Source organism: Pelodiscus sinensis, chromosome 11 (genome assembly GCF_052426305.1).
Source record: "Pelodiscus sinensis isolate ZL-2025 chromosome 11, ASM5242630v1, whole genome shotgun sequence".
Lineage (NCBI taxonomy): Eukaryota > Metazoa > Chordata > Testudines > Trionychidae > Pelodiscus > Pelodiscus sinensis.
The window spans coordinates 52,288,358-52,309,517 of NC_143062.1; the positions used below are offsets into that span (position 1 = coordinate 52,288,358).

The following is a 21,160-nucleotide window of genomic DNA, read 5'->3' on the forward strand; positions in this document are numbered from 1 at the left end:
CGCCAAACGGGGGGAGCCGGCCCCTGCAGGGCAGCGCCATGGCCGCCCAAGCCAAGGCACTGCTGTACCCGGCGGGGCCCGAACATCCCCAGGCCACAAGCAGAGGGACCCGCTCGGTTCACTCTCGGCGGGGGGAGAGGTGTGACGGGGGGCTGCAGGGTGTGGGTGTGGCTGTACCTCGGTTCCCCCCTTTGCAGCTCTCGCTGCATGAGGGAGGAGAGGCCAGGCATGACTCCCTGTGGAAGTGTCAGAATCTCCCCTCCTGGGCTATGTCTACACTGGCGGGTTATTGCACAAGGCCGGCGGTTCTTCCGGAAAGTGTCCACGCTGCCTGGCCGCTCTTGCGCAAGAAGCTTTGCAGCCTGGCGTGGGACGAGAGGGCTCCTTGCGCAAGTGCAAGGCTCTTTTCTACCAGGCGTAAGCCCTCTTGTGCAGGAGGGCAGTGTGGACGTGCAGGAAAGCCCTATGGCTCAAATAGGAGCTTCCTTGCACAAGAGAGTGAGCACACTGCCATGGGCGCTCTGGCACAAAAGCACAGCGCGCACAGGGCAGTGTGGACGTGCTCTTGTGCAGGAAGCCGCCAGTGTAGACATAGCCCTGGGGACCAGGGGACAAGAGATTCACCTTGGCCGGGGGAGCAGGACAAGGCGGGTGGAGCTGCCTGGGGGCTCAGGGACCCAGGGGTTTCCTTTGAGTCGTAGGCTTGGCTGGACTCACTTGAAGAGAAGTGACTAAATCGGGTACTGGGGGGTCAGGGCCTGTGGATCCACCCCAAGGGTCTGAGGCTGCCTGCCCCCTACTCCGGTGTCCACATCAAACCTGGTGTGACGTAGTGGGGGTAACTTGCTAGGGCTGTGGCGACCCCTGCTGTCTGTAGCAAGACCCAGCAGGGAAGGGGGGAGTCATTATGCAAAGGGGGCTCCAAACCTGTCTGACCAGCTACCCCCCATGGAGAGGGACAAAGGAAGGTGGATGCTGCCCTGGCCGGAGGAGAGTGAGTTAGTGTCTGTCTGGGAGCATGGAGGAAGCAGCCTCAGCAACAGGCTGGGGGGTTTAGAAGCCGAGACCCCCCCCCCATCTCAAGGGGGCTGAGGCATCCTAGGCCTGCCCTGTAACCTGGTGACATCTGTGCTGTGCTGTACCCTGGGGAAGCAATAAACCACCTCTATTCTACCGGCTGGTGGAGTCTGTTCATGCCATTTCGGGGGTGCAGGAGACAGGGGACCCCCAACGCGTCGTCACACCCAGGTCGCGCTGGATCTTGGAGCAGCGATAAACCCTTCCCATTCGACTGGCTGACGGAGTCACATCTGGCTGCTACGGGGGTGCAGGGTTGGGGGACCCCCAACGTGCTGTCACAACAGGCATGGCATGCTTGACTCTTCAGCGCATGGCTCCCTGGCACTCTGGGCCCGGCCAGCCCCACGGCTCCCCGGTGCTCGGCTGCCCAGACTCGGGGCCCGGCCAGCCCCACGGCTCCCCGGTGCTCGGCTGCCCAGACTCGGGGCCCGGCCAGCCCCACGGCTCCCTGGTGCTCAGCTGCCCAGACTCCGGGCCCAGCCAGCCCCACGGCTCCCTGGTGCTCAGCTGCCCAGACTCCGGGCCCAGCCAGCCCCACGGCTCCCTGGCGCTTGGGGCCCAGCCAGGCCCACGGCTCCCCTGGCGCTGTTCACAATCGCCCTTCCAGCTCAGACCGGCTCCCCAGTGCCAGCGAAGGCTAGATGCTGCCACGGAGCAGGGCACATGACCCTGGTCTCGAGCCACGTGACAACGCCACGCACGGACCATGTGGACTCGACTCCTGCAGGGAGCCCAGCCTGCCGCTACACCCGGGGGTTGGCCATGGGCGCTGGGCTGGGCCAGCAGTCAACGCCCAGGCCCAGGGAGCTGGGGACAATTCCTGCCAGGCAGGACGTGACTTGGCCTGCGGCGGGCTGTGCTGGGCTCGTGGGGGCTGGGCCACAGCCAGGGAGAAGCAGCCCGTTGCCCATGCTAGCGGAGCAGCGGCAGGCCTGGGGCCGGGGTCCCCGCCTGGCCACGCCCGCCACAGGGGGAGTGCGTGTGGAACGGCTCCGGCAGGCAGGTCTGGCCTGGGCCGCCCCTAGTGGGGCAGTCAGCTGGCTCGTGGGAGGGCAGGTGGGGGCCGAGCGGACAGCACGGGCCACGCCAGGGCGGCAGGGTCTGGCACCCGCACGAGCCACAAGGAGGCAGCGACTGCTGGGGGGGCTTTATTCACACACACGCTGCCCGCCCTGTGCCGGGCCTCGTCTCCCCCCCAGGGAGTGTGCAAGCGCCCCTCTGCCCCAGCCGAGGGAAGGCACGGCCAGCGAGGCCGCGGCGGGAGCTGCGCCACCCGTGGGGAGGCGGCCAGGGGCTGGCGGGTGCTCGGGTCACTGGCAGGTGTTGTAGATCTGGATCTGCTGGTTGATGGCGCCCACGATGGCCTTCACCTTGGCCTCCAGCCCGTCGAGCTGGGCCGCCTTGGCCTCCAGCACCCGCTCGTTCTGCTGGTACGAGCCCTCCAGCACTGGGGAGACAGGCAGGGTGAGTGTGGCACGGGCGGGACCGGGGGCAGAGGGGGCGGAGCCTGGGGCAGAGGGGGCGGAGCCCGGGGCAGAGGGGGCGGGGCCCGAGGGGGCAGGGGGCGGGGCCCGCCCGCTCCTCACCTGTCATGCGCCGCAGCTTGTCCTGAGCGTCCCGCAGGAGGGCGCCCGCCTCGTCCCGCAGCTGCTCCGCCCGCTGCCTGGCCTGCAGCGCGCCCTGGGCCTGGTCCCGCACCAGCGCCTGCGCTGCCTGGTACCCGGCCTCCAGCTGCCCCTCTGCCAGCTGCCCCGCGCCCAGAGACAGCCCGTCAGAGCGCCCACGGGCCGGCAGTCTGCCCCCCGGCGCGGCCCCCTCCCAACAGACCCCCTGACGCGGCCCCCTCCCAACGCAGACCCCCCGGCGCGGCCCCCTCCCAACAGACCCCCCGACGCGGCCCCCTCCCAACAGACCCCCTGACGCGGCCCCCTCCCAACGCAGACCCCCCGGCGCGGCCCCCTCCCAACAGACCCCCTGACGCGGCCCCCTCCCAACAGACCCCCCGGCGCGGCCCCCTCCCAACAGACCCCCCGACGCGGCCCCCTCCCAACAGACCCCCTGACGCGGCCCCCTCCCAACAGACCCCCCCGACGCGACCGGCGCGGCCCCCCCCCAACAGACCCCCCGACGCGACCGGCGCGGCCCCCCCCTCCCAACAGACCCCCCGACGCGACCGGCGCGGCCCCCCCCAACAGACCCCCCCCGACGCGACCGGCGCGGCCCCCCCCAACAGACCCCCCCGACGCGACCGGCGCGGCCCCCCCCCAACAGACCCCCCCGCCGCGACCGGCGCGGCCCCCCCCAACAGACCCCGACGCGACCGGCGCGGCCCCCCCCCCAACAGACCCCCCGACGCGGCCCCCCCCAACAGACCCCCCGACGCGACCGGCGCGGCCCCCCCCCCAACAGACCCCCCGACGCGGCCCCCCCCCCAACAGACCCCCCCCCGACGCGGCCCCCCTCCCAACACAGACCCCGACGCGGCCAGCGCGGCCCCCTCCCAACAGACCCCCCGACGCGGCCCCCTCCCAACGCAGACCCCCCCCGACGCGGCCCCCTCCCAACAGACCCCCCGACGCAGCCCCCTCCCAACGCAGACCCCCCCCGACGTGGCCCCCTCCCAACGCAGACCCCCCCCCCGGCGCGGCCCCCTCCCAACAGACCCCCCGACGCGGCCCCCTCCCAACGCAGACCCCCCGATGCAGCCAGCGCGGCCCCCCTCCCAACGCAGACCCCCCCCGACGCGGCCCCCTCCCAATGCAGACCCCCCGACGCAGCCGGCGCGGCCCCCTCCCAACGCAGACCCCCCCCGACGCGGCCCCCTCCCAACGCAGACCCCCCCCGACGCGGCCCCCTCCCAATGCAGACCCCCCGACGCAGCTGGCGCGGCCCCCTCCCAACGCAGACCCCCCCCGACGCGGCCCCCTCCCAACGCAGACCCCCCCCCGACGCGGCCGGCGCGGCCCCCTCCCAACAGACCCCCCGACACAGCCGGCGCGGCCCCCTCCCAACAGACCCCCCGACGCGGCCGGCGCGGCCCCCTCCCAACGCAGACCCCCCCCGACGCGGCCGGCGCGGCCCCCTCCCAACAGAGCCCCCCCGACGCGGCCCCCTCCCAACGCAGACCCCCCTGACGCGGCCGGCGCAGCCCCCTCCCAACGCAGACCCCCCAACGCGGCCCCCTCCCAACGCAGACCCCCCGACACAGCCGGCGCGGCCCCCTCCCAACAGAGCCCCCCCGACGCGGCCCCCTCCCAACGCAGACCCCCCTGACGCGGCCGGCGCAGCCCCCTCCCAACGCAGACCCCCCAACGCGGCCCCCTCCCAACGCAGACCCCCCCGACACAGCCGGCGCGGCCCCCTCCCAACAGAGCCCCCGACGCGGCCCCCTCCCAACGCAGACCCCCCTGACGCGGCCGGCGCAGCCCCCTCCCAACGCAGACCCCCCAACGCGGCCCCCTCCCAACGCAGACCCCCCCGACACAGCCGGCGCGGCCCCCTCCCAACAGACCCCCCACCCGGCCCCCTCCCAACGCAGACCCCCCCGACACAGCCGGCGCGGCCCCCTCCCAACAGACCCCCCAACGCGGCCCCCTCCCAACGCAGACCCCCCCGACACAGCCGGCGCGGCCCCCTCCCAACAGACCCCCCGACGCGGCCGGCGCGGCCCCCTCCCAACGCAGACCCCCCCCAACGCGGCCACCCCCAGGCCCTAGGCTGCCCCTCCCCCCCTGCAGTCTGCCCCAGTCAAGCCCCCATCCCAGGCCCTGCCCCATGAGGCCGGGCCCCCGCTCACCTGCTTGGCCTCCCCAGCCCGGGCCTGCGCGGCGCTGGCCGTGTCCTTGGCCCGCGTGGCCGCCAGGCTGTTATTGGCCCGTTTCATCTTCAGCGCGGCCACCTGGCCCTCCAGGCGCCCCAGGTGCCACGCGGCCCCCTGCAGCTGGTGCTCCGAGTCCGCTGCCTGCTGCTGGATCTGCCCGGGAGGGACCAGCCTCAGCGGGAGGCTGCGCTGGGCACCTCTGCCCATGGGGCAGGGCCAGGGGAGGCAGGCGGGCCGGGGGCGTTCTGAGCGGGGCCTGGCCCAGGGCCCATGTAGGACTAGGAGCTGGCAGCCCCTCTCCGGCCAAAGGAGCAGCCCCGGCTGGGGGCGCATGCAGCAGACCACTCCCACTCCCAGTGTCTGAGGGTGCGAAGGGAGGTGGGGGGACGTTGCAGAGGGCGCGGGTGGAGTCGGGGGGACGTTGGGGAGGGCGCGGGGGGAGTCGGGGGGACGTTGGGGAGGGAATGGGGGGAGTCGGGGGGACGTTGCGGAGGGCGCGGCGGGGAGGAGTCGGGGGGACGTTGGGGAGGGCGCGGGGGGAGTCGGGGGGACGTTGGGGAGGGAATGGGGGGAGTCGGGGGGACGTTGCGGAGGGCGCGGCGGGAGAGTCGGGGGGACGTTGGGGAGGGCGCGGGGGGAGTCGGGGGGACGTTGGGGAGGGAATGGGGGGAGTCGGGGGGACGTTGCGGAGGGCGCGGCGGGAGAGTCGGGGGGACGTTGCGGAGGGCGCGGCGGGGAGGAGTCGGGGGGAAGTCAGGGGGACGTTGCGGAGGGCGCGGCGGGGGAGTTGGGGGGACGTTGGGGAGGGCGTGGGGGAAGTCGGGGGGACGTTGCGGAGGGCACGGGGGGAGTCGGGGGGACGTTGGGGAGGGCGTGGGGGAAGTCGGGGGGACGTTGCGGAGGGCACGGGGGGAGTCGGGGGGACGTTGCGGAGGGCGCGGCGGGGAGGAGTCGGGGGGAGTCGGGGGGACATTGTGGAGGGCACGGGGGGAGTCGGGGGGACGTTGTGGAGGGTGCGGCGGGGGGAGTCGGGGGGAAGTCGGGGGGACGTTGCGGAGGGAATGGGGGGAGTCGGGGGGACGTTGCGGAGGGCGTGGGGGGAGTCGGGGGGACGTTGTGGAGGGTGCGGCGGGGGGAGTCAGGGGGACGTTGCAGAGGGAGCGGGGGCAGTCGGGGGGCAGTCGGGGGGACGTTGCGGAGGGCGTGGCGGGGGGCAGTCGGGGGGACGTTGCGGAGGGCGTGGCGGGGGGCAGTCGGGGGGAAGTCGGGGGAACATTGCGGAGGGCGCGGCGGGGGGCAGTCGGGGGGAGTCGGGGGGACGTTGCGGAGGGCGTGGCGGGGGGCAGTCGGGGGGAGTCGGGGGGACGTTACAAGCAGTCCTGCGCTCGCTGCGACTGGGGAGCGTGGGTTTCCGTGGCACGTTCCCAGGACACGGGCCCTGCAGCCTTTCCCCACGTGCCCCCGACCTCCCCACGCCAGGAGGGGGTGTGACCGCCAGGCCCGGCCCCAAGAGCCCTCCCCGTGGGTGCCCGCGGAGGCTCTCACCGTGCTCAGGGTGCTCTCGGTGCGGCGGATATCTCCCGTGGCGCTGCGGATGGCGCTCTCGGCAGCACTCTGGGCTCGCCTGGCATCCTCCAGCGCCCGCCTGCCCACTTCAGCCGCACTCTTCACGCTCTCCGCCCGGGCCCTGCAACGGGGACACCCAGCCGGCAGTGCCCACGTGACGTAGTGGGGGGGGCTGGCTGCTCTGTAGCCCGTTGCCCCCCTGCTGCGCTGTGCGATTCCCACGGCCTCGCCCTACATCGGCCCAGCCTGGGCAGGTAACGAGGCTCTTCCCGGGGGAGACAAAGGGAGGCAGGCGGGGACGGCCCCTGGCCGGGGGCAGGGCTGGGGGTTGGGGCAGTCTGGGCGGGGGAAGCACGAAGGGAGCAGACTAGTCCAGACGGGGGGTCAGGGGCCGCTGAACCCTCCCCCCAGAGGACTAGGCTCTGCCCTGGCTCCGGTGCCACGTGGAGCCTGCGCCGCGCCGTGTCTCGGAGACCCCGTAAACCTGCTACTCTACAGCCCGGCCGAGAGTCCCGTCTGGCTGCGGACGGGGTGCAGGGTCGGGGCTCCCCGGCGCATCGGCACAGCCCAGCCTCCCCCCGCCCCTTGCAGCCTGCCCCGGCGTGGCACTGTGGGCACACCCGGCCCCCGCCCTGCCTGCCGCCTCACCTGGCCCTGCGGGCGTCCTGCAACAGCTGCTCTGCCCGGCGCACGTCCCCTGCCGTCTGCTCCAGGATGGCGTCCACGTTGGCCAGGCTGCTCACCCGCTGCTTGATCTCCTGGGCCAGGTGGCGGATCTGGTCGGGCGAGGCTGGGATGGAGAGCTCCAGCACCCGCCCTGCCACCGCCTCAATGCTGTCAGGGTCGGCCCCCTCCTCTGCAGGGCGGAGAGCGGGTCAGAACGGCCTCCCCCTGGCAGCTGCCACCCGCTTCCCGAGCGACCCCTGCCCCTCCCCCAGTGGTGTCTGCCCCCTCCCCAAACAGCACCCGCCTTGCCCCCCCAGGTCTGCCCCCTGCCCGAGCGGCACTGTGAGTCCGTGATCCTGCGCTAGCAGAGGGGGCTGCACCCCGCAGACGTGGCTGTGAGCGCCGGTGCTTTGCAGCGTGTGGCTGCCTGCGGTGAGAGGAGGGAATGGAAGGAGCCAGCAAGGCAGTGGGCGAGACATGGCCCCCTACCAGGGCCTTGCTTCTCGCTGCAGCGAGGGGGGGCTGAGCGGCTCCCCCAGGATCTGCTGATTGCTTGGCTAGGACAGTGACCAGCCTTAGGAGCAAGTTCCAGATCCCAGTGGGGCTCCTGGGATGCCCGGAGAGCCTGGGAGCAGCAGGGGGCAGTGAGGTAGTGCCAGGGGGTCCAGCACTGGGGGGGCAGACGTCCCACAATGGACTCCTGGAGGAGGGGCTGGGATGGAGGAGCTGAGAGGGCAGGAGCCGGAGCCAGGTTGGTTGGCTGAGCACTCGGAGTATTCGGAGCCGGAGCCGGAGCCGGGTTGGTTGGCTGAGCACTCGGAGTATTTGGAGCCGGAGCCAAGTTGGTTGGCTGAGCACTCGGAGTATTCGGAGCTGGAGCCAGAGCCGGGTTGGTTGGCTGAGCACTCGGAGTATTCGGAGCCGGAACCGGGTTGGTGGGCTGAGCACTCGGAGTATTCGGAGCTGGAGCCGGAGCCAGGTTGGTTGGCTGAGCACTCGGAGTATTCGGAGCCGGAGACGGAGCCGGGTTGGTTGGCTGAGCACTCGGAGTATTCGGAGCCGGAGACGGAGCCGGGTTGGTTGGCTGAGCACTCGGAGTATTTGGAGCCGGAGCCAGGTTGGCTGGCTGAGCACTCGGAGTATTCGGAGCCGGAGACGGAGCCAGGTTGGTTGGCTGAGCACTCGGAGTATTCGGAGCCGGAGACGGAGCCGGGTTGGTTGGCTGAGCACTCGGAGTATTTGGAGCCGGAGCCAGGTTGGTTGGCTGAGCACTCGGAGTATTCGGAGCCGGAGCCAGGTTGGTTGGCTGAGCACTCGGAGTATTCGGAGCTGGAGCCGGAGCCGGGTTGGTTGGCTGAGCACTCGGAGTATTCGGAGCCGGAACCGGGTTGGTGGGCTGAGCACTCGGAGTATTCGGAGCTGGAGCCGGAGCCGGGTTGCTGGCTGAGCACTCGGAGTATTCGGAGCCGGAGACGGAGCTGGGTTGGTTGGCTGAGCACTCGGAGTATTCGGAGCCGGAGACGGAGCCGGGTTGGTTGGCTGAGCACTCGGAGTATTCGGAGCCGGAGCCAGGTTGGTTGGCTGAGCACTCGGAGTATTCGGAGCCGGAGCCAGGTTGGTTGGCTGAGCACTCGGAGTATTCGGAGCTGGAGCCGGAGCCGGGTTGGTTGGCTGAGCACTCGGAGTATTTGGAGCCGGAACCGGGTTGGTGGGCTGAGCACTCGGAGTATTCGGAGCTGGAGCCGGAGCCGGGTTGCTGGCTGAGCACTCGGAGTATTCGGAGCCGGAGCCGGGTTGCTGGCTGAGCGCTCAGAGCAGGGGAAGATTGGCTGGCTGATCGCTCAGGGTACGTCTAACAGGCTTTTGTCAACAGACGTTTTGTTGACAGATACTGTCGAAAAAGCTTCTGTCAACAAAGAGCGTCTAGTCTACATCCAGGTCTGTCGACAGAGCAAGCCGCTTTGTCGACACGACAGTGTGGACGCAAAGGACGGTGTCGATGCAATAATGCCGTCCGGCGCCAGACCTCTGGCCACAAAAGGCGTCATTCCTCGCAGAGTGAGGTTTACAGCCGTCGACAAAACTGCCGAGTTCTGCCGATGTCATGGCGCCAGAACTCAGCGGCAGTGTAGACACAGGTATAGTTTTGTTGACAAAACCCTGTAGTCTAGACACACACTTAAAGTATTCAGAGCCGGGTTGGCTGGCTGAGCGCTCGGAGTATTCGGAGCCGGGTTGGCTGGCTGGGTGCTCGGAGCAGTGGAAACCAGAGCCGGGTTGGCTGGCTGAGCGCTCGGAGCAGTGGGAGCCAGAGCCGGGTTGGCTGGCTGACCGCTCGGAGCAGTGGGAGCCGGAGCTGGATTGGCTGGCTGGGTGCTCGGAGCAGTGGGAGCCAGAGCCGGGTTGGCTGGCTGACCGCTCGGAGCAGTGGGAGCCGGAGGCAGAGGTGTGGGGGCTGGCTGAGCACTTGGAGCAGTGGGAGCCAGAGGCAGAGGCGTGGGGGCTTGCTGAGCACTTAGAGCCAGAGCCAGGTTGGCTGGCCAAGTGCTTGGAGCAGTGGGAGCCGGAGCCGGGCTGGCTGGCTGGCTGAGTGCTCGGAGCAGTGGGAGCCAGAGCCGGGCTGGCTGGCTGGCTGAGTGCTTGGAGCAGTGGGAGCCGGAGCCGGGCAGGCTGGCTGAGTGCTCGGAGCAGTGGGAGCCGGAGCCGGGCTGGCTGGCTGAGTGCTTGGAGCAGTGGGAGCCGGAGCCAGGTTGGTTGGCTGAGCACTCGGAGTATTCGGAGCTGGAGCCGGAGCCGGGTTGGCTGGCTGAGTGCTCGGAGCAGTGGGAGCCAGAGCCGGGTTGGCTGGCTGACCGCTCGGAGCAGTGGGAGCCGGAGCTGGATTGGCTGGCTGGGTGCTCGGAGCAGTGGGAGCCAGAGCCGGGTTGGCTGGCTGACCGCTCGGAGCAGTGGGAGCCGGAGGCAGAGGTGTGGGGGCTGGCTGAGCACTTGGAGCAGTGGGAGCCAGAGGCAGAGGCGTGGGGGCTTGCTGAGCAGTTAGAGCCAGAGCCAGGTTGGCTGGCCAAGTGCTTGGAGCAGTGGGAGCCGGAGCCGGGCTGGCTGGCTGGCTGAGTGCTCGGAGCAGTGGGAGCCGGAGCCGGGCTGGCTGGCTGAGTGCTTGGAGCAGTGGGAGCCGAAGCCGGGCTGGCTGGCTGAGTGCTCGGAGCAGTGGGAGCCGGAGCCGGGCTGGCTGGCTGAGTGCTTGGAGCAGTGGGAGCCGGAGCCGGGCTGGCTGGCTGAGCGCTCGGAGCAGTGGGAGCCGGAGCCGGGCTGGCTGGCTGAGTGCTTGGAGCAGTGGGAGCCGGAGCCGGGCTGGCTGGCTGAGCGCTCGGAGCAGTGGGAGCTGGAGCCGGGCTGGCTGGCTGAGCGCTCGGAGCAGTGGGAGCTGGAGCCGGGCTGGCTGGCTGAGCGCTCGGAGCAGTGGGAGCCAGAGCCGGGCTGGCTGGCTGAGTGCTCGGAGCAGTGGGAGCTGGAGCCGGGCTGGCTGGCTGAGTGCTTGGAGCAGTGGGAGCCGGAGCCGGGCTGGCTGGCTGAGCGCTCGGAGCAGTGGGAGCCGGAGCCGGGCTGGCTGGCTGAGTGCTCGGAGCAGTGGGAGCCGGAGCCGGGCTGGCTGGCTGAGTGCTCGGAGCAGTGGGAGCCGGAGCCGGGCTGGCTGGCTGAGCGCTTGGAGCAGTGGGAGCCGGAGCCGGGCTGGCTGGCTGAGTGCTCAGAGTATTCGGAGCTGGATTGGCTGGCTGAGCGCTCAGAGTATTCGAAGCTGGAGCCAGAGGGGAGGTGGCCGAGCGACCCTGCTGTGGGCTAAGTGGGGAAGTGCCCCAGATGCCATTTCGGAAAGAAGCCGGGATTCCGGCACGTGCCCTAGGGAAGCAGCGTTGCTGACCGCCCTGGGTGCAGGCTGGGGGGCTGTCCCCGGCTGACCGTGCGGAGCGGCACAGCTGAGTCCTGCCCCGCGGGGTCCCCAGGCCGTTGGGTCTCTGGGTGGTGCAGAGACTGGGGAGAACTGTGCCGTAGTGGGGGTATTGGGCTGCTTTCTATGCTGGCTCTGTGGTAACCCCACTGGCTGCCGCCGGTACCGCAGCCCAGAAGGACAGGGATGGGTCATTATGCAAAGAGGCCCTCTCAACCTGTCCGACCAGCTACCCCCCATGGGGAGGAACAAAGGGAGGTGGATGCCGCCCCTGGCTGGGGGGCAGGGCTGGAAGAGAGTTAGTGTCTGTCTGGGAGCATGGAGGAAGCAGCCTCAGCAACAGGCTGGGGGGTTTAGAAGCCGAGACCCCCCCCATATCAAGGGGGGCTGAGGCATCCTAGGCCGGCCCTGTAACCTGGTGACATCTGTGCTGTGCTGTATTCCGGAGAGGCAATAAACCACCTCTGTTCTACTGGCTGGGGGAGTCTGTTTGTGCCCTTTCGGGGGTGCAGGAGGCGGGGGACCCCAACGCGTTGTCACACCGGGATTCCAGCACGTGCCCTAGGGAAGCAGCGTTGTCGACCGCCCTGGGTGCAGGCTGGGGGGGCTGTCCCCGGCTGACCGTGCGGAGAGGCACAGCTGAGTCCTGCCCTGCGGGGTCCCCAGGCCGTCAGGTCTCTGGGTGGTGCAGAGACTGGGGAGAATGAACGGTTCCGGCTGGCGTTGCCAGCAGGTGTGACGGGACCGAGGCTGATAAGGGAAGTTTCTGGTGCGCGAGAAGCCCTGGGCATCCTGGACAAGGAGGAACCGCCCTGCTGGGGCCTCTCTTTGCAAGGGGCACAGGGATCAGCCACAGCCTGGCTGCTATGGGGCACCTGGCGGACATCTGGCCTCAGCGCCAAGTGCAGGACGCCGGCAGATGGAGGGGGTGGGGACAGCCAGGACTTGGAAGAGGTAAGGCTCCAGGGAGCTCAGCATGGGGGTGCCCATGAACGCCAGAGACCAACTCCTCCCTGGAGCGTGGAGGAGCCATTCCTCCTGCAGGACTGTAGGGGTAAACTGAGGCAGGCCATGGTATGTTGCTAAAACTCTCATTCCAATCCTAAATTTGAGGCTAGGCCTGGGAACACAGAGAACAAAGAGCTATCATGACCCTGGTCGCCCTGGCAACCGCATCCCAAGAGGGCCTCACTCCGATAAGGCCTGGCTGGTACCAAACAAACTTCCCGGAAGCTGTTCTAACTGTCGTCTCTAACCCTCGGTAGGTAGCCTGGATCCCAGGGAGCGCGCCAATGCAAGGCAGGCTCACCCCCGCAGGAGACGCATCATAATTTCAGCAGACAAAGTTGCCATCAGCATGTCTTTTGTTGAAGCTGGCTGTGACGGCGCGTTGGGGGTTCCCCGTCTCCTGCACCCCGAAATGGCACAAACAGACTGCACCAGCCAGTGGAATTGAGGGTGGTTTATTGCTCCTCCAGCACAGCGCAGCACAGATGTAATCTGGTTACAGGAACTGGGGCTAAGAGGCCTCAGTGCCCCCCTTGAGATAGGGGAGTCCCAGCCCCCTCCCCAGCTCCTTATTCCCTGCCTTCCAGCCAGGAACTAACTAACCCTCTTCCAGCCCTGCCCCCCAGCCAGGGCAGCATCCACCTTCCTTTGTTCCTCTCCATGTGGGGTGTCTGGCCACTGGTTCAACAAGTCTGGCATTACCTTGGCCTAGTGAGGCTTTCCCTGCTGGGTCTTGCTCCAGACAGCAGGGGTCACCCCAGCCCAGCAAGTACCCCCACTACGTCACACTGGCTTATTTAGCTGGTTAGGAATAACTCCCTGTATCATGGAGATGTTTACTTGGCGGTGGGCGGAGATGCCGTGTAACCTTCGTAGTTTATCGGCTTATGTGCTCACTCCATCTTGCCGCCAGGACCTATGAAATTGCTTCCACTCCGCCCACCTGCTGCCTATATAATTCAATGTAGCGTTCTGATTAACTAGTGCTCTCCAGGTCAACCCCTGGGTGGTGCTCCCCCAGCGCTGGTGTACAATAAATCCTCAGCTTGTTTTCACCGGTGTCCAGAGTGTCCACAATTATTGCCTACAAGCACAAAGGGTGCCCAGGGGTCCTGCCCAAAGACACTGGAGGTCTCTGCCGCAGAGAGCCCTGGCAGGGCTGCCAGGCGAAGGGAAGGCAGCTGGAAAGCAGCTCGGAGCGAATGCGGCCCCCCCGCCGGCTCCTGGGGGAGCCCTGGGCTGGGAAGGCAGATGGGCTCCATGCGGATCCCCAGGGAGCGGGGTGGGGTCAATGGGAGACAGTCCAGGGAAGACCCTGGGACAGAGACTGCTGGGGTGGGTGCGGCCCCCTTGCTGCTGAGCGACACAACTTGGGGCCAGGTGCCCTGAGGACGCCAGCGCCTCCCGTGCAGGCACAGGCAGGGTCCGGGCGCAGGGCGGGTCCTTCAGCACCTCAGCTCGGCGCTCCCCAGGGGGAATGTCTGTCCCTTTCCACAGGACCCAGCGTGGCCCCAGGGCTGGGCCACTGAGCGGCCCTGCAGGCAGCAGAGGGGCGCCCTGGCCTGGAGCTGAGTGGGACAGCCGTGCCCAGCAGAGGGGCTCACGCCGGCTCTAGCGCAGCGATCAGCCTGCGGGCTCCCCCCACCCTGGGGGTCACGCGGACCCTGGGGAAGGTCCTGTAGCGAGGACGCGGGCGGGGGCCGCAAAGGGCTGGGTGGAGAGGCTGGGTTTGGTGTGAGCCTGCAGCTCAGCGCGGCCCCAGGGGCTGGGTTTGCCCCACGCTGGCCCCACGCCCCAGCAGGCTGCTGCTCCCTGGCGCTGGCGGTGCCGCTCACGGCCCGTGTGGGGCTGAGGGGCAGTGGGGGGTGCGGGCTCTGCTGCAGTTCAACAGGCCTTGCCCGCACCGTGGGGGCCCTGGGACTGCCCAGGGACAGTGGGAGCCCTGGGACTCCGGGACACCCCCAATTTGCCCCCCACCCCTGTTCCCCGTCCACCAACCAGGGCCTGCCCTGCCCCAACAGCACTCCCCGTGCCAGCACCCCTGCAGCCTGCCCGGGCCCAACCCCACAGCCATCCAGCCAACCTGAGCCCAGCGCCCCCCTCCCTTCCCCCCGCGCCCAGCGCCCCAGCACAGGGGCTGGGCCCGGCACTCACGGCTCAGGAAGCCCTTGATCTGGTCGATGAGTTCCCCCAGCGCTTTGTTGGTGCGCTGCACGCGCACCTTGGTCTCGTTAGCCTTGTCCAGCGCCGCCTGCGCCCGCACCCGGGCCTCGTCCGCCTTCCCCTTCGCCTCGGCCACCTGCCCAGAGACGTGAGAGCCAGCGCCGCCCACGGGCACTGCACAGAGACGGGGGAGCCAGCGCCGCCCACGGGCACTGCCCAGAGACGGGGGAGCCAGCGCCGCCCACGGGCACTGCCCAGAGACGTGAGAGCCAGCGCCGCCCACGGGCACTGCACAGAGACGGGGGAGCCAGCGCCGCCCACGGGCACTGCCCAGAGACGGGGGAGCCCCACGCCGCCCACGGGCACTGCCCAGAGACGGGGGAGCCAGCGCCACCCACGGGCACTGCCCAGAGACGGGGGAGCCAGCGCCGCCCACGGGCACTGCACAGAGACGGGGGAGCCAGCGCCACCCACGGGCACTGCACAGAGACGGGGGAGCCAGCGCCGCCCACAGGCACTGCCCAGAGACGGGGGAGCCAGCGCCGCCCACGGGCACTGCCCAGAGACGGGGGAGCCAGCGCCGCCCACGGGCACTGCACAGACGGGGGAGCCAGCGCCGGCCACGGGCACTGCCCAGAGACGGGGGAGCCAGCGCCGGCCACGGGCACTGCACAGACGGGGGAGCCCCACGCCACCCATGGGCACTGCCCAGAGACGGGGGAGCCCCATGCCACCCATGGGCACTGCCCACAGACGGGGGAGCCCCACGCCGCCCACGGGCACTGCCCACAGACGGGGGAGCTGCACGCCGCCCACGGGCACTGCCCACAGACGGGGGAGCCCCACGCCGCCCACGGGCACTGCCCACAGACGGGGGAGCCCCACGCCGCCCACGGGCACTGCGCAGAGACGGGGGAGCCAGCGCCGCCCACGGGCACTGCCCACAGACGGGGGAGCCAGCACCGCCCACAGGCACTGCCCAGAGACGGGGGAGCCAGCGCCGCCCACGGGCACTGCCCAGAGACGGGGGAGCCAGCGCCGGCCACGGGCACTGCCCAGAGACGGGGGAGCCAGCGCCGCCCACGGGCACTGCCCAGAGACGGGGGAGCCAGCGCCGCCCACAGGCACTGCCCACAGATGGGGGAGCCAGCACCGGCCACGGGCACTGCCCAGAGACGGGGGAGCCAGCGCCGGCCACGGGCACTGCCCAGAGACGGGGGAGCCAGCGCCTGCCACGGGCACTGCCCAGAGACGGGGGAGCCAGCGCCGCCCACGGGCACTGCCCACAGATGGGGGAGCCAGCGCCGGCCACGGGCACTGCCCACAGACGGGGGAGCCAGCGCCGGCCACGGGCACTGCCCAGAGACGGGGGAGCCCCACGCCGGCCACGGGCACTGCCCAGAGACGGGGGAGCCCCACGCCGCCCACGGGCACTGCCCGCAGACAGGGGAGCCCCACGCCGCCCACGGGCACTGCCCACAGACGGGGGAGCCGCACGCCGCCCACGGGCACTGCCCAGAGACGGGGGAGCCAGCGCCGCCCACGGGCACTGCCCAGAGACGGGGGAGCCAGCGCCGGCCACGGGCACTGCCCAGAGACGGGGGAGCCAGCGCCGCCCACGGGCACTGCCCACAGACGGGGGAGCCAGCGCCGGCCACGGGCACTGCCCACAGACGGGAGAGCCCCACGCCGCCCACGGGCACTGCCCAGAGACGGGGGAGCCCCACGCCGCCCACGGGCACTGCGCAGAGACGGGGGAGCCAGCGCCGCCCACGGGCACTGCCCAGAGACGGGGGAGCCAGCGCCGCCCACGGGCACTGCCCACAGACGGGGGAGCCGCACGCCACCCACGGGCACTGCCCACAGACGGGGGAGCCAGCGCCGCCCCCGGGCACTGCCCAGAGACGGGGGAGCCAGCGCCGGCCACGGGCACTGCCCAGAGACGGGGGAGCCACGAACCCTGAGCTGCCCATATACAGAAAGACAGGCCCCACATACTGCCTGTGGGCACTGCCCACGGATGGGACATCTGCAGCTCCTGCGCTGCCCCTCATGTCCCCCTTGTCACCCGCTGCCCTGCCCACACCCTTCCCGTGCGCCCGACGCCCATCCCGCTGGGCCACGCACCTTGTGGAACAGCTCATCCACCTCGCCCATGTCCTGGTGCAGCTTGGCCTGGCCGTGCCGGGCCCGCTCCAGGGCGCTGCTGGCCACGGAAACCGCCCCACCGCAGCTCAGGCCCCCGCAGTGACGCCGCCCGTCCCCGTCCCGGCAGCCGGCCCCACCGCAAGGACTGTCCTCGCACGGGCCGTCCCCCGGGGCACCGCACACCTGCGGGCACGGGGCACTGTGGGCGGGCACTGGCTCGCTGCCCCCTTCGGCTGCCCCGCCCCACCGCTCCCACCCGCACCCCACTGCCCCCACAGCCCCCAACCCCGCCCCACTTCCCCCATACTCCTAACCCCCCTGCCCCACAGCCCCCAACCCTGCCCCCCCACGGCGCCCACCCCGCCCCACTTCCCCCATACTCCTAACCCCCCTGCCCCACAACCCCCAACCCTGCCCCGCTTCCCCCATACTCCTAACCCCCCTGCCCCACAACCCCCAACCCTGCCCCGCTTCCCCCATACTCCTAACCCCCCTGCCCCACAACCCCCAACCCCGCCCCACTTCCCCCATACTCCTAACCCCCCTGCCCCACAGCCCCCAACCCTGCCCCCCCACGGCGCCCACCCCGCCCCACTTCCCCCATACTCCTAACCCCCCTGCCCCACAACCCCCAACCCTGCCCCGCTTCCCCCATACTCCTAACCCCCCTGCCCCACAACCCCCAACCCTGCCCCGCTTCCCCCATACTCCTAACCCCCCTGCCCCACAACCCCCAACCCCGCCCCACTTCCCCCATACTCCTAACCCCCCTGCCCCACAGCGCCCACCCCGCCCCACTTCCCCCATACTCCTAACCCCCCTGCCCCACAACCCCCAACCCTGCCCGCCCCACAGCGCCCACCCCGCCCCACTTCCCCCATACTCCTAACCCCCCTGCCCCACAGCCCCCAACCCTGCCCGCCCCACAGCGCCCACCCCGCCCCACTTCCCCCATACTCCTAACCCCCCTGCCCCACAGCCCCCAACCCTGCCCGCCCCACAGCGCCCACCCCGCCCCACTTCCCCCATACTCCTAACCCCCCTGCCCCACAGCCCCCAACACTGCCCACCCCACAGCGCCCACCCCGCCCCACTTCCCCCATACTCCTAACCCCCCTGCCCCACAGCCCCCAACCCTGCGTGCCCCACGGCGCCCACCCCGCCCCACTTCCCCCATACTCCTAACCCCCCTGCCCCACAGCCCCCAACCCTGCCTGCCCCACAGCGCCCACCCCGCCCCACTTCCCCCATACTCCTAACCCCCCTGCTACACAGTCTCCAACCCTGCCCGCCCCACAGCGCCCACCCCGCCCCACTTCCCCCATACTCCTAACCCCCCTGCCCCACAGCCCCCAACCCTGCCCACCCCACAGCGCCCACCCCGCCCCACTTCCCCCATACTCCTAACCCCCCTGCCCCACAGCCCCCAACCCTGCCCGCCCCACAGCGCCCACCCCGCCCCACTTCCCCCATACTCCTAACCCCCCTACCCCACAGCCCCCAACCCTGCCCGCCCCACAGCGCCCACCCCGCCCCACTTCCCCCATACTCCTAACCCCCCTGCCCCACAGCCCCCAACCCTGCCCGCCCCACGGCGCCCACCCCGCCCCACTTCCCCCATACTCCTAACCCCCCTGCCCCACAGCCCCCAACCCTGCCTGCCCCACAGCGCCCACCCCGCCCCACTTCCCCCATACTCCTAACCCCATCCGCCCCACAGCCCCCAACTCTGCCCCACTTCCCTCATACTCCTAACCCTGCCCGCCCCACAGCCACCAACCCTGCCCACCCCACAGCCCCCAACCCTGCCCGTCTTCCCCCACAGCGCCCAACCCTGTCTGCCCCACAGCCTCCAACCCTGCCCCACTTCCCCCATACTCCTAACCCCCTGCCCCACAGCCCCCAACCCTGCCCGCCCCACGGCGCCCACCCCGCCCCACTTCCCCCATACTCCTAACCCCCCTGCCCCACAGCCCCCAACCCTGCCCACCCCACAGACCCCAAACCCGCCCCACTTCCCCGACAGCTCCCAACCCCGCCCCACTTTCCACACATCCCTAACCCCACCTGCCCCACAACCCCCAACCCTGTCCGCCCCACAGCTCCCAACCTCGCCCCACTTCCCCCACAGCTCCCAACCCTGGCCCTTCCCCCACACGCCTAACTCCGCTCACCCCACAGCTCTCTACCCAGCCCACCCCACTTCCCCCAGCCCTCACCCACCTTCTCGTTGACCTGGTGCAGGTGCAGTGTCTCGGCCTTGGAGGCCAGCTCGCCCAGTGCCCGCCGGTTGGCTGCGCTCCTGCGGTTAAAGTCGTCTCTCCGCCGTGCCAGGAGCTGCTCGGAGCGGCGCCTGGTGGCAGCCGAGTCGCTCACGGGGCCAGGCAACGCCAGGCTGGAGGCACTGGCATCACGCTCGGCCGCCCGCGACTGGGCATGGGACTGGCGGATGCTGTCGTAGGCACCTGGGGCGACACGGGCAGGGTGAGACGTCACCAGCGAGGTGCTGGCCCCTCTGCCCGTGTCCCAAGTCCCCATGTGGCAACCTGGCTGCAACCACTCCTGTGCCAGGGCCAGGCGCAGTGTCCCGGCAGAGCTGGCGTGGCGAGGGGCGTGCCAGGGCCAGGCATGGCGTGCTGGTGTGGCGAGGGGCGTGCCAGGGCCAGGCGTGGCATGCTGGCAGGATTGGCGTGGCGAGGGGCGTGCTGGGGCCAGGCGTGGTGTGCTGGTGTGGCGAGGGGCGTGCCAGGGCCAGGCATGGCGTGCTGGCAGGATTGGCGTGGCGAGGGACGTGCTGGGGCCAGGCGTGGTGTGCTGGCAGGATTGGCGTGGCGAGGGGCGTGCTGGGGCCAGGCGTGGTGTGCTGGTGTGGCGAGGGGCGTGCCAGGGCCAGGCATGGCGTGCTGGCAGGATTGGCGTGGCGAGGGGCGTGCTGGGGCCAGGCGTGGTGTGCTGGAGTGGCGAGGGGCGTGCCAGGGCCAGGCGTGGCATGCTGGCAGGGTTGGCGTGGCAAGGGGCGTGCTGGGCCAGGCGTGGCATGCTGGCAGGGCTGGTGTGGTGAGGGGCGTGCCAGGGCCAGGCGTGGCATGCTGGCAGGGTTGGCGTGGCGAGGGGCGTGCCAGGGCCAGGCGTGGCATGCTGGCAGGGCTGGCGTGGCGAGGGGCGTGCCAGGGCCAGGCGTGGCATGCTGGCGTGGCGAGGGGCGTGCCAGGGCCAGGCGTGGCGTGCTGGCAGGGCTGGCGTGGCGAGGGGCGTGCCAGGGCCAGTCGTGGCGTGCTGGCAGGGCTGGCGTGGCGAGTGGTGTGCCGGGGCCAGGTGTGCTGCCAGAGTTGGGGTATGTCTACACTACCCCCCTAGTTCGAACTAGGGGGGTAATGTATGCATACCGAACTTGCTAATCCGAGGGGCGTGCCAGGGCCAGGCGTGGTGTGCTGGCAGGGCTGGCGTGGCGAGGGGCGTGCCGGGGCCAGGCGTGGTGTGCTGGCAGGGCTGGCATGGCGAGGGGCGTGCCGGGGCCCGGCGTGGCGTGCTGGCAGGGCTGGCGTGGCGAGGGGCGTGCCGGGGCCAGGCGTGGCGTGCTGGCAGGGCTGGCGTGGCGAGGGGCGTGCCGGGGCCAGGCGTGGCGTGCTGGCAGGGCTGGCGTGGCGAGGGCGCCTGGACACACGTGTGCGCAGTGATGGGCCTGGCTCTCAGCGTGAGCCTCCGGAGCCCAGCAAGGCGCGTGGCGGCCCCTGCGAAGGGCTGGGCACGTGGAAGGGCCCATGCCCACCTCCTGGACTGGCCATGGCCTGGCAGGGCCAAGCCAGGGCTGAGGAGCCGCCCTTGGCCGTTCAGAGCAGCCTGGGGCCATGGACACTGAGTGCTGCGTGTGCAGGGCCAGGCGCTGTCACGGGCCGTGGGACTCCAGCACCCTGCTCCTCCCCCCAGCCGCTGCGCTCCGCCCCCCCGGCAGCGCCCGGCCACGCGCTGCGTCCCACTGCCCGGGAGGGACCTCGCAGAGCCACGGCCCGGGGCAGGCGCCGCGCTGCAGGGAGACGTGGCACCGGGGCTGCTCCCGTCACCGCGGAGCCCTGGGAGGATGCTGCCGGGAGCTCTGAGGGGGGAGCGGGCTCCATGGGCCTGGGCTGGGGCCTTAGGGGGGGCCTGGAAGCAGCCCTGGCTTGAAACCGAGTGAGACGCTCTCAAGGGCCGCACCAGAGCACATTGCAATCACCTCCACCGCCCCTGGGCCTCCGGACTGCCCCGCCCCCCACATCCCCCTCCCCTCGCACCCCAGCGCCCCCTGTGCCCCGCCCCCCACATCCCCCTCCCCTCACACCCCAGCGCCCCCTGTGCCCCCGCCCCCCACATCCCCCTCCCCTCACACCCCAGCGCCCCCTGTGCCCCGCCCCCTACATCCCCCTCCCCTCACACCCCAGCGCCCCCTGTGCCCCGCCCCCCACATCCCCCTCCCCTCACACCCCAGCGCCCCCTGTGCCCCCGCCCCCCACATCCCCCTCCCCTCACACCCCAGCGCCCCCTGTGCCCCCGCCCCCCACATCCCCCTCCCCTCACACCCCAGCGCTCCCTGTGCCCCCGCCCCCCCACATCCCCCTCCCCTCACACCCCAGCGCTCCCTGTGCCCCCCGCCCCCACATCCCCCTCCCCTCACACCCCAGCGCCCCTGTGCCCCCCGCCCCCACATCCCCCTCCCCTCACACCCCAGCGCCCCCTGTGCCCCCGCCCCCACATCCCCCTCCCCTCACACCCCAGCGCTCCCTGTG

General features: G+C 71.0%; 1 protein-coding gene across 2 annotated transcripts in view; it reads right to left on the minus strand.

The window, feature by feature from the left end:
- Positions 1–2,212: 2,212 nt before the first annotated feature.
- Positions 2,213–21,160, minus strand: part of LAMB2 (laminin subunit beta 2) — a 51,403-nt gene continuing 32,455 nt past the window's right edge. For both annotated transcript variants that reach the window (XM_089781302.1, XM_089781301.1), the window contains 8 exons: positions 18,621–18,862; positions 16,377–16,580; positions 14,241–14,385; positions 7,115–7,322; positions 6,446–6,587; positions 4,877–5,053; positions 2,667–2,826; positions 2,213–2,527 (listed from right to left, as the gene is read on the minus strand). In XM_089781302.1, the coding sequence (XP_089637428.1) occupies positions 2,391–2,527; positions 2,667–2,826; positions 4,877–5,053; positions 6,446–6,587; positions 7,115–7,322; positions 14,241–14,385; positions 16,377–16,580; positions 18,621–18,862 (1,415 nt within the window). In that variant the 3' untranslated portion in view covers positions 2,213–2,390. The remainder of the gene's footprint in view (positions 2,528–2,666; positions 2,827–4,876; positions 5,054–6,445; positions 6,588–7,114; positions 7,323–14,240; positions 14,386–16,376; positions 16,581–18,620; positions 18,863–21,160) is intronic.